A 22,886-nucleotide genomic window follows, 5' to 3' on the forward strand; every position below is an offset into this window, starting at 1 on the left:
GAACCTCGTAATTTAGGTTTAGAAATAGATTACGAGAGAGAATTAGCAAATGGAATGTAAAACAAACCATTGTTTAGCTTAGAGATAAAATAGTTTTAAGAAAAGAATGTGCATTGTCAATTCTGTTATGAAATTCAATTGAAGAATGCAACTATAAGATAATTTAATAAACATGTTTTTAACATATTGGAAATATAGGTTACTGGGAATATAGGTTAAAATTCCTTTTGTAAACAAAGAAAAAGGTTTTGGACACGCATTTCCAGAACATGTGAAAGAAGACACATGTTTTAACATGTGTATGACGTCATGGAAAATGGGAAGTTCTCAATATAGTTAAAAACTTTAGAGTTAAGCGGGGAGAGTCTGAGAGAGAGTCTGAGGACGACAGACGATAGTCTGGAGTCCAGAGATGGGAGTCGAACATCTGGAAGCGAGACGGTCACCTTTGAAACATAGAATGTAAAACTTTGAATTCCTGAAAGCAAAGCCACCGGCCGGTCCATGGAAATAAACCCATCATGTGTTTTTTATAAACGTCGTCTTTGTGTTGTAATTCTACCAAAAAGGTAAAGTGAAATTGTTATTATATGTCTTATATATCCTGTGTTTTAAAATGTGAACTTGACATCTCATATTTACAATGTGAACACTAAGACTGTCTCAATACTGTCTGCTCACTCTAAGAGCTTCTATTACACTTCTAAGTATGAAGATTTTATATATATGAATCTCTTTATAACACAGAACGCAACATCTCTCTTAATAAGACTCTCTAAGACTCACTTTTAATAACAATAATAACAACAAACAATAACAAAAGAACAATCACAACGAATAATAACTATATATAACATCAGGACCTATCAGGTTGTTGACTCTCTTTTGAACCTTGTCTAGGAGTAAGAGACTAGTAGCAGATGCACCAGCCCAAATGACAACAATACTCCATACATGGGTAAATGGTGGCCTTATAGAGGTACAGGATACTTTCGGGCATTAGTAGCTTTCTAGCATGGTAGAGAGAACTACTTTTTTCGCAGCGGTCCTGGCAATGCTCTCAATGTAATTTTTCCAACTCATGTTTCCTGTGACCGTTAGGCCAAGGAGTTTAAAAGATATACTTTCAGATAAAGAGTCTTTGGCCATTGCTATTGGTGGTAGAGAAGGTTTCTTGTAGTTATTGAAGCAATCAAGTTTAGTCTTGGCAGCATTGAATGTGACCATCCATTTTTGTCTCCATTCCACTACAGATTGGAGGTCGTCCTCTAGGGTTTCTGCCATTTCTTTAGATATGTGTTCATTTGTTTTTCTGCCATGTCTATTATAGAGCGTGGTGTCATCAGCATGTATACCCATCTCACAGACAATTTTGTCGGGGAGGTCATTTATGAATATTAGGAATAAAAGAGGTCCAAGGATAGACCCCTGAGGCACTCCTGCATTTATATCATATTGTTTAGATGTACGACTTATGTTAAGTATTCTTTCAGTAATACTGTATGATCTGATTTTCCAGAGAAGACCTTCATACCATACCCTGTCAAAAGCCTTAGATATCTCTAGAGCTACCGCTCTACCCTCCCCTGCTTTGTCAAGTGAATAGTATATACGCTCAGAGATTACAGTTAGGAATGTCTGCCGTGGAACGGGCTTGCCTAAATCCATATTGTTGGTCTGTCAAAAGTTTAGCATCTGTAAGATGATGGACTAGAGCTTGGTTTATTATGGACTCAAATATTTTGGCAAAAAGTGGGAGGAGACTAATGGGGTGGTAATTTACTGGGTCAGTTCTTTCCCCAGAATTCTTGAAAACTGGTACCACAGAAGCAGTTTTCCAACAAGCAGGAAAGCAAGATTCATTAATGCATTTGTTGTAAAGTTTAAATAAGGAAGTCAAGCTGTTATTCATGCAGAAGACGCCATCATACCCTTCTGTCTTTTCAGCAAATTATAGCAATGTACATTATGGTACACTCAAATCACCTGAGAGGAGTGTCATCATAAAATATGAAAACCTGGTGCCTTCACAGTTCTTGTCACACTTGTCCTCTCCACAAGTCCCAGCATTTCATCAGTGATTTAATTCCTATGTCAATGACGTGTGACTTACAGATACACTTGTACTACCTCCATCATGACAGACTATCACACACTATATTAGAATGGAGAAGAGAAAAGTTTTTTTTTTATGGAAATCGCTCCAAACAAAATATGAACTTACAAGATCTCTAGCTATGGAAATGTCTTCTCAATTATTAAATCATTTCTTTCTGATAGGTTCATAGTTGAGGGGCAAAAATCAGAAGCTCACAGTATTAATTCTGGTGTCCCTCAGGGGTCCATCCTGGGCCCAACTCTTTTCTTGATCTATATTAATGATCTTCCAAATCACATCCTTACATCATTTGTAATGATGATACTACCATTTATGGTAGCACATCTAAGACCGTAAACGACCAAGTTCTCTCCGATTCTCTCTCCTCTGATCTTGAGCACGTGGTGCAATGGGGAAAGGAGTAGCTGGTTACTTATTAATGCATCTAAAACCAAGCTTCTCACTTTACATTATCAATATTTTGATCCACATCTGGCATCAATTGAAATGAATGGCTCTCGTCTTCAGGAGGCCTCAAGTTTTGACAAGCTTCTCAGCTTGACCATTACTCCTGATCTTAAATGAACACGTACATCAAATCTGTTGCCAAGGCCGCTGGAAAAATGGTGGGATCTTTCTGCTGATCCAGTACATATCTCACTGCTGATGCAATTCTCTATCTATATAAGAGCCAGGTACGTCCAAGGATAGAATACTGTTGCCACATCTGGGCAGGAGCTGCTAGAAAGGACTTGTCCTGCCTTCAAAATAGACTTCATAGCCTCATAGGAGATGTCCTTTTCTCTTCCCTGCAACCTCTATCTCACAGAAGAGATGTTGCGAGTTTGTCTCTGATGTATCGTTATTTTCATGGAAAGTGTTCAACTGAGCTTCAATCTTTGGTCCCCCCTCGCCAAACTTTCACAAGAAACATTCGTTTAGCTGAAAACACTATCAATAATTTCCCCCACTCTTTATCTGTGCCTAAACCTAAACGTAAATTCCATGAACAAAGCTTCTTTCTTAGAACTGCACGCCTGTGGAATTGTCTTCCGTTTTCCTGCTTTCCGGCTGACTACAATATGGTTGTCTTCAAGTCTAACGTAAATAAGTTCTTGATGAGCCGTTCCATATAAGTTAACAAATTTACCGAATTTTCATTACTAATGATTACTATATTGTCTAATTTCTACTGTACACTCTTTAACCCCTATCCTTGAGTGGCCTCTTGGCCTTGATAATGTGATGATGCCTGTGTAAAAAAAAAAAAGATCCTAAAAAAATGAAAAAAATAGTTCAAGGAAAAAAACTAGCTTACAGTAAGTGATATATAGAAAAATTCTGACCTAGAAAAATAGTAATTGCCCCCCCCCCGTAAGAAACATCATTCTTAGAATGTAAGGACTAAAGGACAAAATAAGAGAAGAAAAAGTTACGAGGCTCCAAGTTCACTTTCTACTCTCTTTCAGAAATATATTCCTTAAATTACAAGTCCATCATATAATTGTCACTAATACATTGAGGAGACATGGCTTAATAATTTAAATATTTATGTTGCAGTGAATTTAGCCAATTAACCACATAAAAAAAAATAGGAGAATAATAATGAATAGCATAGGAGATATGGAATAATCCTGTATATAAGATTTTGATTGCATAAATTACCCTCTGGACTAAATTACTATAGGTTTGCATTAACAGATGCCACATACAAATTTAATATGACTAAACTATTACCCAATATCTTATGTAACTTTTGCATGCCTTTACATACACATTCGGTCATGATATTAAAATGCTAGATTCCATCCATGGAGAACTTTCATCACAATTATAAGAGGAAGAAGTGCCTACTTTTCTCTCTATATATATTTAGTCCTACCACTGCCACCAGTTGTCACCGAGTACGATTCTGCATTTTTCTACTACATTGCAATTACACCCTTTGTAATGGCAAGATTACATACATAGACATGACATATTCCTTCCAATTTCCACATTAAAATTACTAACTTCTCCCCGACAATGTTCCAGCTTATACGATTGGTTGAAATCGGACATTCTCATATTCCAGAATGAAACAAATTCCTAATGAAAACTTTAAATATTTAACAAACAAGACATCGCCTTCCACAGGAAACACTAACATTAAAACGACCAATATTCACCGATTATTAATTATTCATAAATAGATATTTACATATTGTTAACCTCATAATGCCACAGACATTCACAGGTAAAAACTTGCATAAATATGGTCCGATTTTCCTACATCGATTATCTACACTTCTGTCGCTATCCACAGGACACACTAGCGAGTGCTAAAAAAAAAAAAATAAATTATTAACCGCTCATAAACAGACAGTTAACTACTGATAGCCTTATTACATGGAACTATCTTGCACAAGTAAAACATTTCATATACACACACAGTCTTTTCTGTATATGCTTGCAACTATTAACAAACAATTAAAATTGGTAATGCTTTTAAACTGTCAAAGAAAAATACACAGCTTTTCTTAGCTAATTCTCATTTATTATTGGATTACCATGGCCAAAATCACTGCTAAAACTAATCGCTTGCATCCATAAAAATTAAACATCGAATTGGAAATTCGAAAACAAAATGAAATAAACTTTATTTTTATTATGACAAATTGCTAAGAATTTTAAAGCCAGGAATTTCTATTGGGCAGTTTAAAGGCTTCTGAGGCGTCACAAAGTAACTATTAACAAACTATTAAAATTGCTTTGTTTACAAAAGAATAAACTAAATAGGTAAAACCTTTAAACTGTCAAATAACAATTCATAGCTTTAAAATTCTTAGCAAATTCTCAGTTAAATTAAAAGATTGAAAGTTTTGAGAGATTTTCATTCTTTGACACAAGATCACATAATTCTTGTTTATTATTTATTTGTCGTGTTATTTGACCAATCATGCCATATTATTTCTTTCTTACATTTTCAGTGAATTTTATTCAAGTACACATGGAAAAAAAAAGAATTATTTTACTTCATTTTAGTAAGAAAGGTAACGAATTAGTAATTCGTTTTTACTAAAATAATAATGGGAAATACATCTACTTTGGTAATAATAAAAATAAAGTTTGTTTCATTTTGTTTTCAAGTTACCAATTTGATATTTAAGTTTGATGGACGCGGACGATTTCTTTCAGTGATTTGGCCAGGGTATTTTGATATGAACATCCATCCCCTCAAATAAAAACCTTACATGAAACAAATACATGGGTACTTGTGCTCTTCTGTCCCCATACTGAAATAATAATGTTATTTTGAAAGTCGTTCTTAACATGGGGAGGGCAGAGTGTTTGGTAATTATTCTGTGCTTCCCCCTAACAATTTAATAATAAAAGATATTGTGAAGCTTCAATTTACCCTGAATAAACTATTTAAAAAATCGGGAGGTGGCAAAGATGCACAATCAACCAAAAAATGTTCACATTTGCTTATTTTTATTTTTTGCTTTTGCCATTTACTAGTAAGGTTGACGGTTACATTTCTTTACACACGCACACTTTAACATTGGGGGGGTGGTGATAATTAACACATTACATCCACTTCCACATTTATCATTACAATTACGACTTTTGCATTTTGCCATTTACTAGTACGAGAGACTATTAGATTTCTTTTACACGTGCACATGTTTACATTTTATTTTGGAGGGGGGGTTTACATTATGCCTACCTCTACATTTTTCGTTACAATTACCACTTATATAGGTTTTCGTCTATACTGATTACAAAAATCTCATTCAGATTTTGTGCAGACAAGTGCTTCTAGAGATATAAACATGTATTCTGCACTGTAATTCAATGATAAAAATTCTAGTTGCATCACAAGGAGGTAAAAAAGGGTCAAATAGCACTTTCCAGAACATAGAATCTTTTCTGACCATTAGATTTTGCTGAAAATTATCCAAAAGCAAGATCATAGGGATATACATCTGGAAACGTATTATTTGACCCTGGGAAAATTCTGAGACTTTAACCCCAGGATGTTTTAGGGGTGAAAAACACACTTTTTGAGGTTAATTTTTATTTTTCTCCTAAAATTCAAGGCATCAGTCGGGAGACCATATAGTTTTTGGCTTGTCATAATAAATAAGCTGAAATAATTTTTTTTATTGATGATTAAATAAAATTTAAATTTGAAAGAAAATGATTACTAATGAAAGTTTTGAATTTATTTCATATTTTTTTTATTCTGTACAATCATTTCAAATGAAACGTTAATAGAAATTATACTATATTTTTTTTTTTTTACATTATTTTTTCTTAGTGACTTAGGATTTAAATTTTTTCATTTTCAAGATAATAAAAAAAGTTTTACACTGATGTTTACATGTTCATGTGTATAAGGTAAATATTATAAAATTACATTTAAAATTTCCCCGGTAACTGTTATCATTAAAATCACATGAAATATTTTGGCAATTATATTATTACTTTGGTGAAAATATTGAATCAATCATACTTAATTCAATGATAATATTCTTAGTTTAAGAAATTATTTTTTTTTTAATTATACTGATTTCATTAACACGGGCTTTAGGGTTTTTTTGTAATGTTCCTGCAATATTACAAAAACAAACAAAAAAAACTATTGTTAAAAAGTATGTTTTATTTTCATAAATAAAGCACAAATTCATGCGTTTTTTTAGTACTTAAAACTATAACTTTAGTAAAGGTACTTTTGTTTACATAAAATACATTTTCACTAAGGTTTAAAAACAAAAATAATAGGTCCATTATATTTTGTGATCGTTAATTAATAAATACTGAAAATTTCATTAAAATTTGTTGATTTCCTGAATTTTGGTGAATTTTTAAGTGAATGGGAGTGGCCAAAATGCATAAAGATTTTGGAGATTGGCCGTTTATTTTGCACATACCTAATATGTGTGTGTGTGTGTGTGTGTGTGTGTGTGTGTGTGTGTGTGTGTGTGTGTGTGTGTGTGTACACAAATATACATGGAAATATATACGGTACTAATTTGCTTTTTTGTTGACACGTGTATGCATAAATAATTCCCTTCAACTAAATGGTTACTTTTTCACACTGGGATGAAATAAACAGAAAATTCCAGTTCAATGACAGAAATTAATTGTTTATTTGAAATATGCATACCAAAAACAAAGCAATTTGTTTGAATATTTTATTGTTAGAAATTCCCGTTTATTTCATATCTCTATTTTAAAGTGAAAAATATGTTTTTATAAAAGAAAACCTAAACTTGATGTACTTTCCAATTTCAAAATTCAATAAAAAATTTTGGTAAATCTGCATCCTTGACTTCAATGATATCAAGCAAAGAATAAAAATGAGATCCTATTTTTTTTTTTGTGATTACATATGAACAACCTGGAAAATATTTGTAGAAAAAAAAACAACTAATTTCTAAAACATGCGTTAAAGATACTATGATTTGTATGTTCAGATATAAAGTAAAAGTAAATATGATCAGAAAAATAAATGGAAATAAAAATATTCTATGGAAATAATAGTGATATAAAAAAATATATAAAAAAAGTAAATGCTGAATGCAATTTAGTTTTTTGCAGTCTGAAGGCTTAACATTTTTTATGAGCATTGATAATGACTGCTTGAACAAAAACTAATGCGTTGTACATTTACACGTTTATAAGTTTACATTTAATCTAATATAAAATCACACAATGTGACAGCCTGTAACCGAAATATAGTATACTAAAACAATTATTTACCTGTTCTTTTCTATGGTATCTGATCAAGAAATGATCATTAATACTAGCTGGTCAGGATATGGTGATCATTTTATAAGGAAATATGTGATTGAGGTATCCCGACACAATTGTATGCTGTGCGAACCTTTTCTAGTCTCGCACAAAAACACACATTCACATTTCAAGCTATGTCATATACATACGCGCCCACGTCCACACACGTACACATATTCATGTTCGCATACATACACTCACATTCACGTGTATATACACACACGCTAACACACACACATGTACGCGCACACGAATGCACACATAGATGACGTCACTTCCGCTTTCTAAGGAAACACACACATGCGCAAAAGACCACCGGAAACGAGTATAAAAGAGAGCAACAAGTGGCTCCTCGTTTTAGGCCAAGCTTTCGAGCCGGTCGGTCTCCGGACCGACTGTGTGCATCATGTCCACTTATTACTATCTGGCGACAACGAGCTAACAGACCGTATGTACACCTTCTCACTCTTTCTCTCTCTATCTACTACTGTTCGCTGAGAACACCTTCGCGTAGCTGACTGCTAACTGACGTCAACTCTCATATCCTCTTCTTTGTCTACACGCTGGACTATCATTCTAATTTCCACTACAACATTCATTTCTCTTCCCATGCACGAACAAACGATAGTGACCCGAACTTGAGATGAACACACCTTTCCTTTTCTGTCTACAACACCAGTCCCGCAACGAACATTAGTTACACTCGCGTGGACATGAACACATGTTATATCTAAAACATTCTTTCAACAGTACATAAACGACGTTTATCCTATCCATCAATTGAGTCTTTGTTTCCTTCAATTCCATTCGTTTCATTACTTTCTTGTGGCGAGCTAGAGTATTATATCCTGGTCCACAACAACGCATATAAAAACTGTGTTTTTTGTGGTTTTCATAATATTAATATATTAAACAAAAACTTTTATTCTTTAATTTGAGTGGGTAGGGTGGAAGCTCGTTAAAATGAAAAATATAAAAGGACAATTGCAAAAACTGAAACAAGTGATTAATTTTCCTGTTTTTTTTTTTTGTTGTTATTTTTGAAACATTGTTAATACAAAATTCTGGAAATACCACGTTTCTGATAACACCACGCTCTATATTTATTTACTTAAAAGCATGTTCACTTGAAATAACGCATCTAATAACAACAGATAGGCAAAAAAAAACAAAAAAAAAACTGATTACAATTCATTTAAAATAGAAAAAAGTTATTCCTGCCTAGAAGTTTCCCTAAATTAAAAAATGAAAATAAAAATTTGTATGATGTACATACACGTGACAAAACGAAAATATGATATTCCAAAAACATGTAAATTGAGCAAGTAGTTTAATTTTTAAATAAGAAAATAATTATTTGAGCATCCAAAGAGTTACTGTCTTGTATGCCATTTTGAAAAAAATTTCAAGAACAAGAGAAGTAACTCAATAAGTCATACATACTAGATTTATGTTGTAATACCTATGAATTCCCAGTAATTGCTTAAAATGAATTTCTTTATAAAAATAAAACTACTTTAGCAATTTATATGATTTTTGGAATATGCTATTTCTTTTTCATCTTTATTTTTTTTAATACAGGGCAATTCTGGACACGAATCATATATACACAATTTACATTTAAAATATCTAATAGCAAAACAATAGCCTCTAACCTAAATATTCTTCTAAAACAATTCTTTACCTGTTCTTTTCTTTACTATCTGATCAAGAAATAGATGATCATTAATGCTAGCTGGTCAGGATGTGAGGGATCATTTTATGTTAAATTTAGATAGAATAATGATCAAGTCTGACTAAAATAGCACACTTTTTCTCTTTTTCTTCCACTCGTTTCTTTATTCTTATAGGTGCAACCAGATGTGGTAAAATGGGAGAAAATTACAAAAAGAAAACTTAAGGTTAATAGCTGACCAATAAACATCTTTCACCAGCTAATTTTGGAAAAGATATTACATGAAAATTATTTTCTCATTTAAAATGGGGAAATGAAAGGTAACATTTTTGTATTTTATTAGCAATTAGAAAAACAACAACAAAAAACAAAATAAACTAAGAAACAAACTAAACCAAAGAAAAGAAACAAATAAAAAAAATATGCATTACCTTAAAAAAGAAAACTTTTATTACCTTAAAAAGAATACAGACTTTGAAAACTAGACAGAGTAGAAAGTGGAACTCGGGATTTCTTTTGGCAACCTGATAACTTTTGATTCCCTTATTTTTGCTCTTTAATTCTCACACTCCATGAACGATGTTTCCAACAAAGGAGATGCAATTGCTTTTTTTTAGGGTCAGAATCTATTTATCTCATACTTAATGTTGGTTAGATTTTGATATTGGAGTAGTATTTCTTTTTCAGTTTTTTTTATTGTCTCGAGCAATTTAAAAAAAAAAGATGAAAATAGAAAATTACCTAGACATATTCATTATTTGGTTGTTCAAATTAAAATTATATCAATCACTGCCATTACTAACCAGCAGAGTATTACCACTGTTGACCAAGGAAAGAGTCTATCTGGCATGTGTGTGCAGTGTGATAATGAGACTTTGTTGGTTTGGTCACATTGAAAGATTGACACCAACATGCCTGGTAGAAGAAAAGAACTTGGAATGTTCCAGTTACGTTTGGCCTAGCCATTTAAGTGCAAACAGCTGGCCTTAGTCAGATCAAGTCAAGGCCAGGCAAAAAAATCTCCTTACCACTTCTTTCCCAAAAACCTTTCTCTTTTCAGTTCTTTCGCTCAAGAATTCCTAAATCAGTATAAGAGAATAGTAACATTTTGGTTACATGATAATGAAAGAATCAGTTTGGATGTGATCACTCAAGACAACTCATCATGTAGGTACGTGCAAAATGAATGCAGATGCTCAAAATGGATAAACATTTTGACTTCTTCTTTTACTTAAAATTCACCAAAAATCAGGAAATTAAATAATTTTAATGAAATTTTCAGTATTTATCAAATAATGATCACGAAATATAATGAATGCATTATTTTTTATTTAAATCTTAGTGAAAATGTATTATTTTGTTTAAACAAAAAATACCTTTACTAAAGTTATGGTTTTCAGTAGTAAAAAAAAAAAAAAAATGAATGAATTTATTTTTGCTTTTTTTATGAAAATAAATTATAACAATTAAAAAAAACTATTTAATTTTACAGGAACATTACAAAAAAGACCCTAAAGTCCGTATTAATTGAATTCGATAAAACTCTAAAAAAAAATTAATTTCTCGAACTACTGATATTATCATTGAATTAAGAATTGTTTATTTAATATTTTCACACACAAAAATTATAATTGCAAAAAATATTTCCACTTTTTTTTTTAAATTATAGGTTTCGCATAATTTTTATATGTATAAGATTCTAATATTTTCCTTGCTTGCATGAATGTGAAACTTTTGGCGTAACAATTTTTATATAATCTTGAACAATAATTAAAAAATTTAATTTAAAAATAGGAACATAGAAAAATAATAAAATTAAAAAATGGTACAAATGATACAAACGTTCAGGATAGGAATGTATAGATGCACGTCTGGAGAAAAAAAAAAACAAAAAAACTAGCGCCCCCTTCCTCCTTTGAATTACATAACGTCATTTTCAGAGAGCCTTTCGACTGGCTGAAATTTTGGGCTTCCGTATATCCGTGTTTACAAAACTCCCATTTGTTGTGATTTTGAGCATATAGACTATTTTTTGTACAAACAAGGTGTTTCTTTTTTTATTTAATTCAATATCTTAGGACTTTGCTTTACTAATTATCTTTGAAATAGGTCCAGAAAACTAATATTTATCTTTTAAAGAATTTTTACAATGAATTTATTTAACTTCCAAATTTAGTTGAATTGGTTAGCTCACCGTGAAAACAATTTTCATAACTTTTTTTTTACGTGTACAAATATTTTTTTTTCTTTCAAATACAATAAAAAAAGTAGTCAGAAACCTTGTTCGTCTTAGGTCCACAGCCATAGACTGTAATTTCTCATGCCCTGCGATCACGACCTGTCCGACATTTACATCAAGGACCAATTTATCAAAGGGATATCGAATGATACGCTTCAGACTGATCTACTGGCAAAAGCCGGGTTGCTAAAAACTCTCAACCAAAATATTTGTCATGCTGAGGCATTTGAGTCTGCACTACGGGACCAAACCGCAATGACTGATACCTCAGACATAGCTACAGTCCGGATGTCAACATATCGCAGGCAAAAAAAAAACAGTGCTGTACGGACTAGCAGAGGCAATATTCACACTGGCTCTACTGCTACTCACAACAATAACATTGCTGATAAAGAACCCTGTCAAACCTGCATAGGTTGCGGTAGTCACCAACACGGTACTCCAAGGACAAGTGCCCGCCATTTAACATGTCCGGCATGGATCAAATGTGCAACACTTGTGGGAAACTTAACCATTTCTCAGCAGTGTGCCGGACAAAGAAATATCGCTCGGCAGTGATAAAAAGTTTTGAAGACCAAGAAGCTCCCATGAATACACTCATGGCCCATATCACATTCGATCAAATGAGGGGCACCATTATGACTACAGAAGGTGATCTGTTAACTGTAATAAATGCGTCAGTAATCCCATTCTCACCAAAACCAGATCCCAGACAAGCTGTCAATATCCCTAGGAGTCGTAGTACAACGCTAAAGGTTTTTCCCGACAGTGGTGCCGCCATTTGTCTTGGGGGACCAAAGCATTTAATCAAAATGGGCCTCACAGAGATTAGTTTTGTCCAATCAAGAAAGATCATACGAACAGTTGGAGGTTTCACACTCATGTGTCAGGGTTGGCTACCAGTTGAGTTTGTGGTCAGAGGGAAAACAACTAAACAAGCCCTCTACATATGCAAGGGCATACACCGGCTTTATTTCAGCAGAGCAGCCTGCATCGATGTGGGAATATTGCACAAACATTTTCCAAACCCTTTAGCAGACGAACATGAAGAGGTAGACACCGAGTCTAAAAAGTGTGTAGATCAATTGCCAAATCGCCCCAAAAACCTCCCTTTTCCCGTAACAGAAGATAACATAGGCAAACTTAAGAGCCACAACCTTCCACCGTTACAAGCTGGTGACACCGTACCCATCCAAAATCCAGTCAATCACAGATGGGACACAACGGGCAAAATCATCAGTTCCCTACCAGATCGACGATACCGAATCAGGGTTAACGGATCCAGAAGGATCACACTTAGGAACCGCCGTTTCCTCAGAAAATGCGAACTCAAGCCTGCACCAACCCCAATACCAAGTGCAACACTAGGACCAACAATTCCCTCAAGCGATACTACATTCTTGCATCTCCCACTGTCTCCCTGTAATAGCACATACACAGCAACCAAACCCCAACAACAAACCACACATATATCCCCACGCTTTCGATCATCAAGGATTCCCCGAGCTCTTTCTAGGTTACTACCACACAACAAACTAGGCCTAAAAGAGAGATACACCTCTCATACAACCCAGCCTACTCGTGGGGGGGGGAGAAGAGGGGAGATGTAGAATAATCAAAAGAACTGTAGTAGTCAATAACACACAACAACAACAACAATAATAATAATAATAATAGCAACACTTACCAAGGGTCCAGCTTATGCACAAGACTGACACCAGATTGAGCTGGACTGAGGGCTTGTATTTATATACAAGCATATCCAATCAGGCGATTCAGCCAATCATAATCCAAAGAATAGACTGGCCCATGTGTGCACAATGGAATCTCCCATTGTGCCATAAATAGTTCTCCTCTTTCATGAGAAGTAACTTTAGTCTTTTCCAAGTTATCCACAACTTGAACGCTGACCGAAAGTCCACTACACAATCCATACCCTTTCTTTGCCTATTAGCTAGGAGCAAAGGTGCGATCACAGGGACTCATAAGAGATGCTCAGTGCTTGACCTTGTTTCCTGACTAGGGAAATGAACGCTGTCCCCCAAACCCTGCCTCATTCCCTTTCCCTAAACCTGTGCATCTTAGGGGTGCTTGTTTACCATGTATGATAACATGATTGGACTGGGCCACTCTTGTCTGACAGATTTGAGGGTACTGGTTTGACAGTTTGTCTGGCTGCTGTATTCCGATATCCACCACACTAATTGGCTTGGCTTCTCTGACACAGCTGGTAGTATCACACATAACTTTTCTATATCCCATTCCTTGTCACAGACAGTAACGTTCCTGACCTGTCTCCCAGATCGTCAAGACCGACAAACCTCACTTCTGGACTTATTTCTGATCACAGTTCCTGAGAATTATGTAACCATTGCCCTCTTGAGAATGCTGATCATGCTGTGATAATGATAGACATCACCCGAAACTCTCCATCCCAAGTTGAAGAGACACTGCTCAAAATGATAAGGTACTACAATAAAGCTGACTGGGATGCCATCAGAGATCATATCAAAGATGCTTCATGGAGAAATACCTTTTCTCTTCTTGCTGAACAGTGCACAAATGAGATCACTGAATGGTTCAAAGCAGCAATTGAATTGCATGTTCACACACGTAAGTTTTATAGCAAACCTCACTCTCTCCAATGATTTACTTCTACTTACACAGGTGTCATTGCTCAAAGGCAGCATACATATCTTGAGTTGGAAGCCATGTTTAGTTTCAGAACAGTTTCCGATGGTTAGTTGTCCTATACAAGTCCCGGAGGTGACTGGTTCTCAGACAGTTCTTTTGTTCAGGTTCCTGACTTTATAATTTTTGTAGCCACAGAGCAAAAGATTCTTCCCATGTTGACACGAAGAAAACATATGCAAGGTTGCTAAAGAAAAGGTTTAATTTTTATGGAGCAATTCTGGTTTCTGATTGGTTGGTAGCAGAACGTGAATTAATTTGATTTGTTAGTTCCCAGCAACATCATTTATAAATAGAATCTTCCAACTGTGAAGGACCATATCCCCATTATGGAACAAAAATATTGCAACAGATTTATTTGACATAAGTCTAGTACAAATAGATAAAAGTTTATAGAAGTGTAAAAAAGAAATAGCCACAGTTAAGAGATAATATACAGAAACCATCAGAAAATGCATTGAAATACAGAAATTAGGAACTCATGATTTCTGGAAAATCTATAACAATAGCTTCTTGCTATCAAGTGAATTCTTGCCTTGTCTAAAGTGATTACATGAAAGAAAAAAACCGCCAAAATTTGATGATTTATTTATAAGAAAATCTAAATATCTTGGTTTGTAGAACATCAAACCGAAGATCTCCAAATTTCGGTCTGCTTTATTTGCTGGAAATCTATTATTTAGTATTGATGTAACATTTTTCATTTCTAAAAAAAAAAATGCAGATATTCATTCACGAAATTTTGATTTATACACATACAGAGAAAACGCACCTTATATTATGAGTGGGTTTATACATGGTCCATGCTATTACTCTTGGATATATTTTTTGCCTGTAGTTATGTAGGATAACAGTTAAGAGTTTCAGAATAACTTTTAGTTCTGTGTTTTTTATTTTTAAGAAATCCATTTGTGTATATATGAATCATGTCTTCTTGCTAAATTGTTTTTTTCTTTATCTTTTCAGTCAAAATAATTTGACATCAACACCCAACACCCATTGGAGACATTGTGAAAGCTGAAGCTGGCACCTCAGTGATTTGTTCTCCATTTTCTTTTTTTAACAAATAGAAATGTTTTTTTTTATTTGAGAATTCTTTTTGAGTTAAAACTACTTTTTAGAAATGGATGAAATCATATCGACCTGACCTAATAATTTTATAATAACAACACATAGCAGAATGTGAAAATTTCAGAAACAAACGCTTTTAGACTTCTTAAATAATTAACTGTTTAGATAACTGTACTCGGTGGCACTTATCATGAGTTGTATGGAAATGCCTCAGCTATTCTCTTAGAGGTTAAGTAGCTGTTAAAGTAAATATGCATCAAGTAACAGGTTGGTTCTTATCTGTTTAATGGCATATCAGTCTTTTGGGTTATTTAATGCTAAAATATAAGCCCTATTGTATACAATTAATTGAACATAAGGTGTTAGTTTCTCCATAGCTTGTGGAAAACTACTGGTTCATATTTTTCTCAACATTAGTAGTGTGTAAATGATCACAATGAAACCAATGGGATTTGAACTTGTATAACTGATTTCAGATGCCATGACAGTATTCATTAAGCCAATCACTCTCCCTCCAAGTAATAGTACTTATCTATTGACCAATGATGGCTAGAGTAAACTGCTCCTCATAATTTTACAAGCTTCTCAGGGGAGGAAGCGGGCAAAAAAACAGGTGTACAAGAGAGACCACTTGTACAGGATGAAGCCCTTTTGACATATGTTAAACATGAAAAACTTTACTGTAGTTAAATAAATTCCTTTCATGGAACCTCATCAGAAGAATATGTCAAATAGTCACTAATCAATCAAAAAAACATTAGGGATGAGTGAAGAAAAATACACTACTAGTCCCTTACTTTTATACAGTTGATTAATCTCAAGTCTAATGAGCCCCCCTACCCCACTGTCAACCAAACTCCAAACCCTGTACCATCACCACAATGTTGCATCTCTGTGTTTGCTTTATAAGTACTTTAATGGAATGTGCTCTGATGAACTCATAGCAATTGTATCCACTGTGTAAATACCCCCCCCCGATAACCAACAAGCAGAAAAATCTCACTCTTTCACTGTATAGGTCACTAGATACCAGAGAGCATTTTATGCTAATAGTTTCTTCCTTTAGATTGCTAGAAATTTTCTCCCTGTTTCTTGCTTCCTTAACTTTACTAACATGCAGAAGTATAAATATACTGTGAACAAAGTTCTTGTTGCTTACTTCCCCACATAGTATTACTGTAGACATGGTCCCAAATAGTAGCTCCTTACGTCCAAGTGGCACTGTGCCTTGTTTGGGTTGAATAAATAGTTAAAAAAAAAACAGAAAAGAAGAAGAATAAATAAAAGATGATTGTCTAGAAATGAATGAAGAACAATATGCTCTTTGGCTCCCAGCCCACCATCTTTATAATATTCAGTTTTTGGTGTGAGGCCTAAGAACGTACTCTGCCTTGATTGTATCAGAGGGATATAAGTAAACTAATAGTAATTGAAATAAATTTGAGTAAATTCAGTCTTTAAGTATTCAAGTACACGTAGTGTTTTCCAGGACATAATGAGAACCTAAGCACTCAAGCTTTGATCATTATTACCATTTCTATTTTTTTAAAAGTTTCAATAATTATTAAAAAGCTATACAGTAACGACTACTTGTGTTCTCCTCCTACCACCACCACAACCAAAAGTGGAAAGAAGTTTATGCTGTCTTATATTTAGTAGGATGTGCTGTTTTTATTAAGTTCATAATTCTTTGAGAAGAATAATTCAATATACAATAAACAAAATCTTTGACAGCATAGATATAGCACTCTCCCTCGATACTAGCGCATAAGTACATGTATTTGGTGACTTCAATGTCCACCATAGTAACTGGTTTGGATTCTCTAATTACACAGACGCAGCTGGTAGCACAACACATAGCTTCTCTATATCTCATTCCCTATCTCAGACGGTTACGTTTCCAACATGTTTCCCAGACCAGCAAGCTTCATGCTTCACTTCTAGATCTATTTCTGACAACAATTCCCGATGATTGTACAACAAATGTCCACAGCCCACTTGGAAATGCTGATCACGCTGTGATAAATGGTAGAAATCTCCCTAAAGTCTCGCCCTAAAACTAAAGACCCACTGCTTAAAACCATGAGGTATTACAAAAAGGCCGACTGGGAAGCCATCAGGGAGCTCATCAGAGATGCCCCATGGCAAAATATCTTTTCTCTTCCAGCGGAGCAGTGTGCAAATGAGACCACTGAATGGCTCAAAACTGCAATCGAAGCACATGTTTCCACACAGAAATTCTATAGCAAGGCCCACTCTCCCCAATAGTTTACTTCTGCTTGTGCAGCTGCCATTGCTCAAAGGCAGCATGCGTTCCACAGATTCAACTGGCAAAAGTCCAGTACCAACAGACAGAAATATATAGAAGCTAGAAATAATTGTAAGAGAGTAATAGCAACAGCTAAGACAGATTACACTGAAACCACCAGAAAACGCATCAAAGCACAGAAATTAGGAACCCGGGATTTTTGGAAAATCTACAACAGTGTAGTAAATAATGGGCAATCAATGATTCCCCACTATCAAACAATCATGAGGTTGCTTGCACAGCAACCAACAAGGCTAATCTGCTTGCCAGTCAGTTTGCCTCAAACTCCACATTGGACCTGGCACACCACTCCCTCCCCGATTTTCCTTTAAGAACAGACGCCACACTATGGGATTTGAAAATCACCCCTTCTCAGGTACATGGTATCATAAAAAACCTAGACACCTCAAAAGCATGTGAACCCGATCTCATCCCGGCTGTGCTATTAAAAAATGCTCTGCTGAGATTGCTCCAGTTCTCTCCAAGCTTTACAATAAATGCCTTAACGAGCCTTGCTTCCCTGCCTGCTGGAAAACCACTTCTGTGGAACCAGTCTTCAAGAATTCTGGTGAAAGAACTAACCCATTAAATTATTGCTCCATTAGCCCCCTCCCGCTTTTCGACAAAATATTTGAATCCTTAATCAAACCCTAGTCCAACACCTAACAGTTGCTAAACTCCTGACCAACAAACTATAGATTTAGGCAAGTCCATTCCACAGCAGATATCTAAACTGTAATCTCTGAGCGTATATACCATTCACTGGACAAAACAGGGAAGGACAGAGCAGCAGCTCTCCATATATCTAAGGATTTTGACATGGTATGGCATGATGGTCTTCTAAGGAAAATTAGATCATATGGTATCGCTAGAAGAATACATAATCTAATTAAATCCTTCTTAAGTAAGAGAAAAATCCAAGTTGTCCTCGACAGTCATACATCTAAACAATATGATATAAATGCGGGAGTACCTCATGGGTCTATTCTTGGACATTTATTATTCTTGATATTCATAAATGACCTCCCTGATAAAATTGTTTCGGGGATGAGTATATTTGCTGATGACACCACTTTCTATAACAGGCACGAAGGGAAAACAAATGAACACATATCTAAGGAAATGGCAGAAACACTAGAGGAAGACCTCCAATCTGTAGTGGAATGGGAACAAAAATGGATGGTCACATTCAATGCTGCCAAGACTAAGCTTATTTCCTTCAATAACTACAAGAAACCTTCTCTCCCACCAAGAACACATTACCTGAAAATACTTCGTTTAAACTCCTCGGCCTAACGTTTACAGGGAACATGAACTGGACAGGGTTCAAAAGAGTCGCCAACCTGATAGGTCCTGAACTGTCATCTAAGCTTCAGCCTCTGTACCATCGATGAAATGTTGCATCCCTCTGCCTGTTCTGCAAGTACTTTAATGGTGAATGCTTTGACGAATTACAAGCACTTGTACCTCCTCGACGTGACTACCCCCGACAAACCCGACAAGCAACTCAGTCCCACCTCTTTACAGTAGTGATCCCTAGGTATAAGAAAGCCTTTTACTCCAATAATTTCTTCCCCAGAACTGCAAAACTTTGGAACTCCCTTCCGGGATTCTGCTTTCCCAACTGTATTGATATGCAAAAGGTCAAGTGTAATGTGAACAAACATCTTGCTACTCATCTCCCTTCATAATGCCCCTGCAACTTATGTCCCCGATAGTAGCCCCCTGCTTCAAAGTAGCACTGTGCCTTGTTTGGGGTGAAAATTGATTAAAAAATAAATAGATAAATAATAATAATAATTGTATAATTCAATTTATCTAAAACCATACAAACACAAAACTTGATAAATTGTAGTAAAAGTATTTTAGGAATAAAAGGAACAAGCTTCTTGTGGATCATTGGAAACATCTGTCTATGGTTGAATACTAAACAAAGGTTTCTTAAAATATAGATATACAAAAAGTAGTTGATGACCTGATTTGGTGGAAACTTTTTACATTGATTTTTTTTTTTTTAACAAAATTAATATTTTTTATTTCAATAATTTTTACAGTATCATTTGGTCATTACATTATTAATTGAATCAAATTGCTGTAAAACTAAAATTTCTTAAAGGGTCAGAAAGAAAAATTAAATTGATCGGTTTGTTTACAAAAAACAAAAAGTATTCGGGTGAATTTAATTTCATGATTATGTTTTTAAAAAGGAATTTTTAACATTGAGTTTTATATCATGCTACTTCATTTTTATTATAATAAATGATTAATATTATCAGGTTGACAAGTTCTAATCGTTTTTAACTTTTAAATTCAGATAAACATATCTCGGCTCAAAAAAAAACTTCTTGATTGAGATAAGCACCATCAGAATCAACACACTTTTGCCAACATAAAACAAGTGTATTTATATCAGTAACATAAAAATCTTGTGTTCTGATGGTGCTGAAGGCGTTTTTGATATTGTTTAGGTTTTCGAAGCATTTCACGTGCAGAAAGTTGTTAAGATGCTTTAAAAAGTGGTAGTTCGTAGGTAAGAGGTCTGGAGAGTATAATGGCTGAGGCAGAGTTCTGTAGCCTAATTCATTCAACTTCTGCAGAGTCAGTTTAGCAATGTGTGGTTGGGTATTGTCATGAAGGAGAATTGGGCATTTTCTGTTGACTAATGCTGAGTGTTGTTGCCGAAGTTCCTGATGTATTTCCATTTGTTGACAGTACTTCACCACCGTAATGGTTTTGCTTGTATTCAAAAAACTGTAATAGAGGAGATCGGTCACAGACCACCAAACAGTCAGCATGACCTTCTTTTGGTGCAACTCTGGCTTCAGAAAGTGTCGTGGAGCTTCACTGTGTTTAACCACAAAGCTGAGTGCCACTGGTTGTCGTAAAGAACCCATTTTCCATTGCAAGTCACAACTCAGTTGAGAAACAGGTTGTTCTGGTTGCATAAAAGAAGGGAAAATGACACTTTATGACAGTGTTTCTTTTGGTTGTTGTTCAATTGGTGAATTTGGTAATTTATCAAATTTTTTTGTTTTTCCAATCTCTCCAAATGGTTGAAAATCGTTGTATATGTTCAGAAGCAAGTTCTTGAACAGTTGTGCATGGATTGGCTTCAACTAAGGCTCTTAAATAGATTATTATCAACATCCGATGGCCAACCGCTATGCTCATCATTTTCAAGACTTGCGTTGCGGCTACAAAATTTCTTAAACCACCATTGTACTGTGTATTCAGTAGTGGTTTCTGGGCCAAATGATTCATTGATATTGTAAGTTATTTCAGCAGCTTTTGGGCCCAGATAAAATTAAATTAAGAAAGTTGTGCGAATTTGCTTTTCTTCTATCTTGTATTCAACATACTGAAAAGAAGACATTGTTTTAATATGATTGTAATTTAAACAATAAAGTGAAAAACGCTCTTTAAAATGATATTAAAGTAAAGAGATTATGACAAAAACTTATTTGAAAGGACATCATTTGAAATCAAAATTTAAAATTCCGCAATAACTTTGTTGTCAACCTAATAAACAAAAAATTGATTCTATATGTGATTATGAAAGTTACATTGATGTGAAAAACATATACACATGCATAAAGCTGTTTCATTATTTTATTAACAGTTTTGATGTTCTATTTATAAACATTTATCTTGTTTTGACTGATCAATTTAGTTTTATCCATTTCTAATGATTTTGACTCAAGGAGTTTTCAATAAATAAAAGTTGAATGGGATTATCAATAAAATTCGAAATGCTCAAAAAGGGGGAAAAAATGTTTGTAATAATCTGAAGAAATTATTTTCCATAAATTTTTCAATTAAAAAATTTATATTATTGTTTAACTATTGTGAGTCTTCTTTAAAAAATTATGACAAATATTTTGGATAACATCAATAAATCAAGACATAAATTATGTTTGTTCAAATGTAAACTTTCTTCGATAAAACTAATATTTTCTTTGTTGATGTCCAATTCTCTGTAAATAATTTAATGCATCTAAATGTCCAATTCTCTGTAAATAATTTAATGCATCTAAAACCAAGCTCCTATCCTTACATCATCAACACTCTGATCTCCATCTGGCATCAATTGGGATGGATGGCTCTCGTCTGAGAGATGCCCCGTGTTTTGACAAGCTTCTGGGTTTGACCTTTACTCCTGATCTGAAATGGAACACGTACATCAAGTCTGTTGCCAAGGTCGCTGGAAAGATGGTGGGATCCTTCTACCGCTCCAGAAGATATCTCACTACTGATGCAATTCTCTATCTATATAAAAGCCAAGTACATCCAAAGATGGAATACTGTTGCCATATCTGGGCAGGAGTTGCTAAAAACAGCCTATCCTGCCTTGACAGAGTACAAAATAGACTTTGTGGCTTAGTGGGGGATGCCCTTTTCTCTACCCTGCAACCTCTCTCCCACAGAAGAGACGTTGCGAGCCTATCCTTGTTTTATCGTTATTTCCATGGCAGGTGCTCGTCTGAACTCCAATCTCTGGTCCCCCCTCGCCAATCTTTCACGAAAAACACCCGTCTGGCCGAATCCACTGTGAAAAATTTCCCCCACTCTTTATCTGTGCCTAAATCAAAACATGGATTCCATGAACAAAGCTTCTTTCTTAGAACTGCACGCCTGTGGAACTCTGTTCCATCTGCCTGCTTCCCACCTGACTACAACTTGGATGTCTCCAAGTCCAACGTTAACAAATTCCTAATGAACCTCCCCCTTAAGTAAACACTTCATCAAATCTCCACACTAACGTAATGTACTTGCAATAACAGCAGTCCCAGTACTTTGCGCCTGCTGATAGGACAGCCTCCTTAGTGGTTAATCCAAGGTTCAGGTCCCTGACTATCAGGCGGATAACATCAGCCCAGACAAAACGTTTACCTCCAGCACCCTTACTAGTGACATGGCCACAAGGATAGACATAGAGACAGAAAAATTTCCAACGCCTCAGACTACTGTTCACCAAATACTACCGACCTTTAAAGCAGCTTTTTCTTCACCCTTTGTCAGAAAA

At 34.8% G+C, this 22,886-nt stretch overlaps 1 protein-coding gene across 2 annotated transcripts in view; it reads left to right on the top strand.

The window, feature by feature from the left end:
- The window catches only part of LOC145286347 (uncharacterized), a 41,617-nt gene extending 19,913 nt beyond the window's left edge, over positions 1-21,704 (top strand). The window contains exons 4-5 of one of the 2 annotated variants that reach the window (XR_013869150.1): positions 9,730-9,874; positions 15,451-21,704. Coding sequence is in view for 1 of the 2 variants with exons in the window: in XM_080135287.1 (XP_079991413.1) it covers positions 15,451-15,459 (9 nt within the window). In the remaining variant the exon portion in view is untranslated. The remainder of the gene's footprint in view (positions 1-9,729; positions 9,875-15,450) is intronic. The other variant, XM_080135287.1, reaches the window with a different exon arrangement.
- The last annotated feature ends 1,182 nt before the right edge of the window (positions 21,705-22,886 follow it).

The sequence above is a fragment of the Euprymna scolopes genome, chromosome 10 (assembly GCF_053919585.1).
Source record: "Euprymna scolopes isolate OS-2025 chromosome 10, ASM5391958v1, whole genome shotgun sequence".
In the NCBI taxonomy this organism is placed as follows: Eukaryota; Metazoa; Mollusca; class Cephalopoda; order Sepiida; family Sepiolidae; genus Euprymna; species Euprymna scolopes.